General features: G+C 31.9%; 1 protein-coding gene across 6 annotated transcripts in view; it reads right to left on the bottom strand.

Annotated features, from left to right (window-relative positions):
• Positions 1-10,338, bottom strand: part of TRIM24 (tripartite motif containing 24) — a 124,462-nt gene that overhangs the window by 4,644 nt on the left and 109,480 nt on the right. For all 6 annotated transcript variants that reach the window (XM_031939145.1, XM_031939146.1, XM_031939147.1 and 3 more), the window contains 6 exons: positions 9,689-9,761; positions 8,433-8,601; positions 7,695-8,020; positions 4,914-5,046; positions 2,243-2,317; positions 553-702 (listed from right to left, as the gene is read on the bottom strand). In XM_031939145.1, the coding sequence (XP_031795005.1) occupies positions 553-702; positions 2,243-2,317; positions 4,914-5,046; positions 7,695-8,020; positions 8,433-8,601; positions 9,689-9,761 (926 nt within the window). The remainder of the gene's footprint in view (positions 1-552; positions 703-2,242; positions 2,318-4,913; positions 5,047-7,694; positions 8,021-8,432; positions 8,602-9,688; positions 9,762-10,338) is intronic.

Genomic DNA, 10,338 nt, shown 5'->3' with positions numbered 1-10,338 from the left:
CTGGAAGTGAGGGGATGGAAGTCTATATAATTAAAAAAACACAATTCAAGTGAACATTAAGAGGACTGGCCTCCAATTCTCTAATAATAGAACTAGAAAGCAACCCTTGAAGAAGATAATTTCAAAATACATACAATAATGTTACTCTGCTATGTGGATAGCAAAAACATGTGAATCATCTCCAAAAAATAGGTTTGAAAAGCCCGAAAATATGCAAATATTTGAAGAAAATACTTAATCATGGGTGATCCAACCAAAGAGATAAGCTGTTCCTTAAACAACTTTGACCTTTCAATCCAAAATAATTTTGATATTTTGTGGCATTACAGAGAAAATTATAGGATAAAAATAATTAATCGTTTAAGTTTTATGCAATGACAAAAGCAAGTAGAAAATTTGCTTTCAAACTCATTTGCAATTGATCTGAACTCTTGCAGATTTGCACCAAAAGGATTATATATATATATATATATATTTATCTCTGAGATGTGAAACATTTTTAGTTGTTTTGAATTAAGAATTATCTCTAAAATAACGCTAAGTTAATCTCACCTCATTGAATTCAGCACAATTTTCAAAAATCAGTCGGAAATCAGCCACAAAATCTTCAGGCTTGGTATACACTGGGGAATCTACTTGGAGTTTCTTCTTGATGGTAGACAAGTCCATAGGATTTTTAATTATTTTGTAATAATCAGGCACCTTTGAAAATAAATCAGATATCATTAATCCTAGGTGTGCTGTGTCTTGAGAGAGATAATTTATCAGGTTCTAAAGTTCAGATGAAATATCTCTGGATGCTATTTATTAGTCAAATGCTTTTGCTGAAGTAGTAATTTCTGTTAATTTTAGATAGTATTTATAAATCAAGTGGAAATAGTGGAAGAATTTTAGAATAATTTATAACAAGTCTCAAATTCAAACAAAAGAAATTAAAATGGGAGAAGAGGTAAAAACTTCCAATACTCTGTCCATCCTTGAATATTCGAAATTTTCCTCCAGCCACTCTTAAATGGCCCCACACAAGTATTAGCATAAATAATTTTTGGCAATGTGTCACAATCTCCAATGACAAGTGCTATTTTAAATCTTATGATTAATGAGCAAATTACAACTTTCATCTAGGTTTAATCTGAGGGCAAAGAAATCTTCCCAGCACCCTGAAATCATTTTAGTAGGGATTCTCATAAATGAAACTTCGCTAAATTGTATGATGATAGCAAAAGCTAACTGAGATTTTCTACATTTTACAAGATACCTTTAGATGTTATATGTATTAGGCAACACAGATTTTAGAATCTATATACCCAAGAAATCAAATAAACCTAATGCTCTCTTTATATAGTTGAAATAATTGAGGATTGGAGTAATTAAATAAGTAATATGCTGAATATTAAACAAGTGACAAAAAGCAGGGTTTTGAAAAATCCAATATATTATATGTAGGGTTAACTGGGCTGTTACTTTTGTAGACCATTACTAGTTTTAAATTACTATAAATAACTGATCTTCTGAAATGACAGTATGTATACAAATTTGAACTTTCAAAAGTTATAATTAAATAAAATATGATAACTTTCCAAGCCCAATGGAAACATGCAATGTGAATTCAAAGACTGTGACTGTGAGGGGTTAATTTTGTAGATTTAAACACACCACATACCAAAGGTTAGACAATGGATGGCAAAACTAAATGCTGCTCCTATAAAGAATAGATAGTCTTAGGGGCAGCTAGGTGGTTAAAGAATTGATAAGACAGTCTTAAGGGCAGCTAGGTGGCGCAGTGGACCCTGAAGTCAGGAAGACCTAAGTTCAAATCTGTTCTCAGACACTTAATACTTCCTAGCTGTGTGACCCTGGGCAAATCACTTAACCCCAATTACCTCAAAAAAGATAAGTCTTGGAAAACAAAGAACAAAAAGTTTCCCTAAGTCTTCTGAAAGAATAAAAATAATTTTGCCACAAACTATTATAGAAAGTGAAAGTACAATGGAAGATATAAGAATTAAGGTACATTTATGAAAAGTATGATCAATAATACCATTTACTAAGTTTTTTAGGCTGAAAATATCAAATGAGTACTGAGCTTAATCTCGATGGGTTTTGTGGGCAAATACCAAATTCAGAAAATCTGGAAAACATTTTTAGTGCCAAAAAGAGCCCACCTTCCCTTTCTCAATTTTCAATGGGATAAATCATATTTGTTTTTATTGTAAGAACTAAGTATGACATGAATACTTACTGTAGAAGGAACTGGATCTTGAAAAGCCAAGCTCATTTCATGGCAGTAAAGGAACAAAAGTAGTCGTTCACACTTCTGAAGAAAAAAATTAATTATAATATAACAAGGCTTTACAAATGCATGTGTATTCTTAATAGTCATTCACTCAAGAATCATGCTATATGCTGGGGATAAAAAGGAAAATACAGAATAGTGCCTCATCAAAGTTACAATTCTTAACTCGAGAGACAATATGAAAATTATTATACAAATGTTATATATATGCAGGTAAAATTGAAGATAATCAGCAGAGGAAAAGGAGTAATAGTAAAAAAAGATCAGGAAAGGTTTCTTGTGTTCATAAGAGTAAAGAGAAGTGCTGTCCAAAACACTTAATAAAAATATAAATCATTACCAGGTAAATATCAATGAAATACAAATGACTAATGATTTCATTTGAGGAACAAATTCCTTCCTTTTTCACAGATCTGAGAGGTAAACTATACAAATGTTCTTCTAATTTGCTTATAATATCACTCTTTCTATGTCTAAATCATGAACCCATTTCGACCTTATCTTGTTTAGTGTGTTATAATCAGCTCCAAGAAATGAAAAAAGTTCCTGCTACAGATCATCATAGACTGGTGATAAAAACAAACAAACAAAATCAAACAAAAACCTGACCATCTAGCAAAGGCACATAAAGATATTCAGATTATCTCTTGACTAGCTCTACAAGTAATTACATTTTCTGGGATAAGAAATTAAAAAATAGATTGATACAACTGGTATTTTAGACATGATTTTGATCAATTAAAAAATAGAACAGAATTCACTGAAGATACTCAAGGCACACGACTCAAATATGAGATAGGGAACTCTATATATAATCTGACATACATTTTAGATGTTTGTCAAAGGAATAAGTAAGATTTATAAAGGAAAAACTAAGGTAGCATATGAAGGATGAGCTTCTTAGGAACAAAATTTTGCAAACAATAGGCAAATGATTTCTATGAGAAGGAAAGTAAGTCAAAGGAGATGAGCATGGCTATAATTACTCAAGACTAAAAAAAAAAAAAAAGATAGTCATGGAATTAGATCTAATAACAAAAGAGAAGTGTGGTATGGTCTTCTTAGAATACTATCAAGTCCTAAAGTCTAGGATGAGTTGAATGCATAAGAGAGTAGGGAAAAAATATACACCTCAAAAACACTCATGTAGGGAAGAAAGGAGGAGGGGCTTAATAGTAGACTACAACCTTAATATAAGAATGATACAGTATTCAAAAAAGCTAATGCAATCTTCTATTACATTAACAGAAGCCATGTGTGCCCAATAATGGAAGAGATGTTACTCTCATACTCATACGTCAGACTACTTCTGGAAAATAGTGGTCAATTTTGAGTGCCACATTTTAGAATGGACATAAAGGAACTACGATGTTTTGTACAGAAAAATTATGAAAAAGACAAAAGTACTAACATTACTCAATCATTTTCCTTGTTTCCTGAGAGGAGAACCTGGTTGAATAGGTTAAAGTTAAGAAAAGGCAGATTTTGGCCATGAAAAGATAGTAATATCTTCTAATAATTGGGGCTATTTTAAAAATGGAATGAGTTGGGGATGAACACATAAGTGACCCTTGTTGATCTTGAAGCAGAGAGTGGAAGTCTATTTGTCAGGAATATTCAAGATTGACAGTCTTGGAGGAGTGATGATCTTCTGATGTCATTTTCAACCATTTCAATTATAATTCTATGTTTCTATCCTGGGCACAAACTAGAGAACAAAGAGTAACAATAATACCAGACTCGGACTTTGTATAGGAAATCATAGCTGGAAAAAAATTAAATGACATCTTTTGACAGAAAAAAAAATAATAAAGGGATAGAGAGTAGGGAAGTGCACTAGAAATTAAGGATCAGCAAACTTAAGTGAAAAAACATAACCAAAAATCACCACCACAAAAATCATGTGGAGAGAAAATAAATAACCCACGATAGAAGAAACTGAATGGTTCCTACAGCCTTTTAGGAACAAGTTCTATCAAATTTGTCTATGACAAAGAAAATGATTTGGGTATATGCATTAACAGATGATTTAAGACCAAAATCTTTTCATCGATTATTGCAATAGTGCAAATAGCTGTGGAAGAGGACACAGCTTATATCTATTGAATCACAAGATGTCTTAGCATTCTTACCTTTTTTGCGTGCTCCTAAGCTCATGTACACCATTCCTCCCCACATTTTCTCCTCATACCCTCTTTTTCTCATAATATCCTAGTACAATATAGGGTGATATTCTCTTGCTAGGAAAAAAACTTCAAAGGTTCATAACATTTACATTTAAATGTGACCTTAGAGGCCATCATTATTTATAGTATATATAATTTATTACCATCATTGATATTTGGAATTTTCAAGATAAGAATTTTTAGTAAAGCTAATTTAAGTAAATTTTTCTCATAGGATCCTGACTGATGATTCTTCATTTTTATTATAAAAGCAAACTCATAACCAAGAAGGATTTTCATTTAAGAGAGGAGAGGGCAGGAGGGAAAAAAAAAAAAAATCACCCTACCTTGACTTTTTTTGGAAAACATTTCTGCATTAACATGAAGCAACTTTCACCAAGTTATATACAAAGCCTGGTCAATCACATTAGACAAAAAAATTTGAAACTTACCCTTTGATCTATTGGTGTTAATCCTACATGTCCTTCAGATTTTCTTTTTTCAGAGCTGTAATTGGGATCATCGCAATCATACTCAACTTCTGGTTTGGATAAGTCTCGACAAAAAGTACAAATCCATTCTCCACTATAATAAAAAGAAAAATGATGTCCTAGAATTTTTAATATAATCCTGGATTTTTTGGAATCATATTTATCCTAGCATATAAAATTTTAGAAACATTTCTCTCTATTAGGAAAGATTTAGAAGAAATTAGTTTACAAGGAGTATAAGTTTGTCTTTTAAACCTTAGTATCACATATTTATTCATGAACTTTTAGGTATTTTAATGAAAGCAGAGTACTAGAAGAGATGGTTATCTTTTAGCTGAACATTCTATGATCTGTAAGAAAAAGTCATGGCTCTCCTTGGACTTTTCAATCTAGCTGAGAAGATAATCACATGAGAAAGTGTATTTATTGTTTAAAAACAAACAAAAATATACCAAGGGATTTACATACTCAAGAGTTCCTTTCTATCTAAATACTAGCTAGATTTAGTAATGGAAGTGTAAACTTAAGTGCTATATCACCAAATCCACTGTCATGTACATACAATGTGATAAAACAGGATGGCAGAGATAACTTTTGAAGTACAGTAGTAAGAGCAACGCATAAATCAAGAAAACCAAACACCTATCTATATAAAAAAAACACTGCAAGGTACTGGGAGAAACAAAGACAAAAATAAAACATCTCTGCTCCTAAAGTTTATTCTGTGCTGGAGAAATACAACGTTTAAAAAGAAACTACTCTGAGTATTAACATATAGAATTGAGTGGGAAGCAAAAAGGAATAGGGAAAAATCAGAAAAAGCTTTAAAAGTCATGGAGAAGAACTAATCCTTAAAGAAAGCTACTGCTTTTAAGAGGTGGAGAAGTGAACAAGTCCATTCTAAGAACAGAGGTCAGCTTACACAAATGCATGGAGAGTTGAGGACCTTCTAAATGAAGTATCAAATACATATAAGGTAATAATATAAACCTAAATCTAAAGATAAGACACCAGATTTGGAAGACCTTAAAATAAATTTGTATTTGTATTTTATCTCTGAGAAAGTAGAAGCCAATCAAGACTTTTGAGCAAAGGAATGACAGATTTTCTATATGAGACAGATTCGAAGAGATTAATTAGATGTTAACTGTAGAAATTCCAATGAGGTGTCAATAGTGGTAAAGGGAGAAATGTGAGAGATAAAGAGGTATCATTGAACAATTTGTGGAAAAGGAAAGAATGGAACACCTTTATAGAAGATTTTGTAGTTGAATTTAAGACTATTTTGGGATTTTTTTTGGGGGGTGAAGTAATTAGGGTTTAAATGATTTGCCCAATGTCACACAGAGCTACTATTAAATGTCTGAGACCAGACTTGAACACAGGTCCTTCCTTACTCCAGAGCCAAGTGCCCTATCTACTGCACCATCTTGCTGCTTCTAAAATTTAAGATTAAAGACTTACTTGGCAACAGAGAATCACTAGAATGCGTTGAACAAGTCTCAGTTTATCAAAATTTGTGGAGTATACAGATGAGAGAGATTAAAGGTAGAAGAACAAGCAATTACAATGCTTTTAAAATAGCTCAGATGGGAGGTGATCAAGGCATGAAATAAGGTAGACCGAAATGTTTCTTAGCATCAGATGTGCATTTAACTGCCATTTCTCTTATTATTTCACATTTACTCTACTCAAATTTAGGGTTAAGCCCTCATAAAATTTTGTGCATTATTATGGCATCACTTCCAAATCAATCCCATTTATCCTCTAAAAATAGCAAAAAAAATTAAAAAAAAAAAAAAAAAAAAAAAAAAAAGCAATGTAGGTCTGACCATGTTAATCCCCCTAATCAACTAGCAGTCATGACTCCCTATATTCTCCTGCCTTTACATTAAAACACTAAGCTCCTCTATTGACAATCTAGTTCAACCTGACTGATTTCTAAGGTCCCCTTCCTCTATGACCTGGCTATCTTGGTAATCGCCATACATTCACGCTTCACACTTCTGCATGAAATAAACTCCTTTTCTTACCTACACCATTTGATTCGCCTGCACTGCTTTCTTTCATAAATGCCCTTTTGAAATTGGTTTCTTAGAAGGCACAAATAATGTTCTGAATGTGATATATCACAATCAACATTCTTACATTTTTTGAATGCTTTAAAAAAAATCGTAAAAAAGAGATTAATACTATTGTTTTCCTAATTTGTAAACCATCTTTAGCTTTCCTAAATTATTCTATAAAGATTAACTTGTTAGAAAGTTCTATTGTAAGAGTTCTATTCATAAGAATGGAAAAATTCAGTTAAAACTAAACATTTTATAAGGATTAAATTTAAAATACACAGGTACATTCAAGAATCATATTGCTTTAGGCATACTCTTTACTCTTAAGAATAAAATGTAGGTTTCATGGCAACATTAAATAATGCCTTAAACTTTAAACAAAACAGGAGAATTAACATTCATTAAATAGTTTATTGAAGGAAAAATTAATAAACATGAAAGTATGATGGCAGATCCCTTCTTAAGCATATTTCATAGAATCTAAGTGACTTTCTTATCAAAATCTCTCTTAAAGCTAAAGAAAAATTGTCTTGTTAAGTGATATCTGATATACTGAAAAGTGTTTAACAGAGGTGTTTTCAACATTCAGTTTCTGTGACAGATAAAGATTTATAATGTAGACAATTATTTTGAAATCACAGAAAACAGTGAGAAAGAAAAGAAGACAACTTACCTTGGGAAATTCATCAATGTAGGCACATGACAAGTAAGATGGAACACTTTGGGGCATTTCTCACAGCAAAGGAGTTCTCCTCCATTCTGACACACAGCACACCAGTCTTCATTGGGGTCATCATCTTTTCTACTTTCTCCACCATGAAGGGGTGACTTCTGTGAGGCACCTCCCCATCCAGACTTTGCATTTGAAGAACTTGCCTGAAGTCCTGGTCGATCTCCTGTGCTATCTGGAGCATCTGTTCTTAAAACAGCTTCCTCAGATGTGGCATTATGGTTACTGTCCAAGAGCAATGATGTAAGTATGCTTCTGGGAAAGTTGGTCTGCATGGGAAAAGGAAAACACACACACACACACACACACACACACAAATATGTGAAATGGAGTGCTTTTAAAATATTTTCCCCTAGATTACTGTTACTCTGCTTGCCTAATTTTAATCCCTTACCTAGAAAGTACATAAGAATTGAATATGGTGCATACTAGACATTCTATGAATAAGCATGCTTCAAATAATGTGATTTAATAATAAAATTGGTAAAATTATGTATGAAAACATTATAAAGTTACAAAGTGTTATTCCTAGTACATACTGATATTGTTACAAAAATACTTAAAAAAAAAAAAAACAATGGTGGTGATAGATTTTCCTGCTTAATAACTAATATTCTGACTAACAGTTATAAAAATCTCACCCTTCAAACTAAGAACAGTATCTATGATTTAAATGATTACATTTTGAGATCTAGGTTCTTCATCTGTTTCTTGCTTTACTACAACAATAGGGAAATCATAATTCTCATGTGGGCCACTATTTTCCTGCTTGATTCTGATTGGTTCCAACATAACCACTGGGACTTTGTGTGTAGAATCAGCTCCTGTTGGTTTGCTGGAAGAGCCAGAGCTATAAAAAAAGAAAACGAAGAGAGAAAAAGTCTATATGCCATAAAATTATTTGCAGTGTTACAAAAGTAGGAAATCCTTAGTATGGGACAATGTACAGTTACTTTCTAGATTTACTCCTACCGACTATCCTTTAACAAATCAAATCTCTCCTCATGGAGAAATCAGAAAGACAAACACACCTACCCACACACATGAGCACACAGAGAATATTTTCAAAGAAGTCTGATGGGTAAATTCATGAAGGTAGCATTTGTATTTAATGTTTTCTGTTCCTAGAGTCCTTTTAGCAGTTTAATTTCATGACAGGTTAAGTAGGTGTCTGTCTGAAGGGTATACAAGAAATTTAACTAATGTGATCAATGGGTAAAATGTAATTTAAATTTTAAACAATCAACATATGAATGAATTTTTGGAACAAAACCCATGTTTTTACTTGACCTAGTAGGGTGCATCATCAATACCCTACAGCCTTTCTTCAAAACAAAACAAAACAAAAAACCAAACAATATGAAATTGAAATATCAATACAATGAAATACAATAAGAAAATTTAATTTTAATGAAATGTGAAAATCATCAAAACTTTGCTGAAAAAGTATTGAGCTGTTCACTTAACTTTTTGTGAACAGAACTAAGTACCAGCCTTGCCTACTTTATCATATAACCACTCTTATAGTATAAGGATAAAAGGAGACAGCATTATTTGTGACTAGACACAAACAGATATTGCCATTTATTCACCACATTTCTATCCATTCAAGTTCATTATTTTTGTCATCATAAAAGTTCTGTTTGCTAATATATCTATACTGTTTCCACTTTAAAATGCTAGCTTTGCTTCTATTCAATTCATATTATTCTTACTTCATCATTTCCACCCATGATTCCACACTATGTGCAAATAGCATTTTTATTTTTCGTAATTGGGTAAAATTTTGCTTTTAATAACTACTTAACTTATATTACACCTTATAATTATTTACCTCATTACATTTGAAATATATGAAGCAAAATGTCTGCAATGTGCTAGAATTCACAAAATTATTACCACCACAAGATGTTTATATACTAAAACAGTCAACTTACCTTCCTCTACTTCCAACACTGGAGGCACTAGGTGAGCGAATTGGTGGATGTACACTAGTCATAGTTACAGGTCCTAAAAATAAACAACATTATCTGTGTTTATTTGGGTTTTAAAAAAAAGTGCAAATAAAAAAACTGAGTGTTACTTGTGTACAAAGGAGCAGTGTAGCATAAATGTAAAAAAAGAAAGTATGACTAAGTGCTAAATTGTGTGATACAGAGAAATAATAGTTATCTTTTAATCAGAATGGGATTTAAATAATACATATATATATATATGTATTATTGTATTATTATATTATTATATATCCAGGATTCAGAATGGTGGAAGCCAAGAGGAAATTAACAGCTGTAGGAACAAACATAAGCAAAGATGAAGGAGCATATCATCAAAAGAACACCTAAATAAAAAGCATATTCATTTTAGATAGCTAGCCGAAGGTCTTAGATTTGATCAGAAAGGGAAAAGGAAATCACTAAAGTTTCAGGAGGAGGAAGAAGACAATGAAAACCCATTTAATGAAGAATATCTTAATGATGCTGTGTCAAGGAGGCCGACTTTTAACAAATCAGAACTAGCATGATGGATGCTAATAGCTAAATCATGCTAACAGCTAATTTGCATATGCAAAAGGAAAGAAAAATTAGAA

Source organism: Sarcophilus harrisii, chromosome 5 (genome assembly GCF_902635505.1).
Source record: "Sarcophilus harrisii chromosome 5, mSarHar1.11, whole genome shotgun sequence".
Classification (NCBI taxonomy): Eukaryota; Metazoa; Chordata; class Mammalia; order Dasyuromorphia; family Dasyuridae; genus Sarcophilus; species Sarcophilus harrisii.
This window is presented reverse-complemented; position numbering and strand designations above follow the sequence as displayed.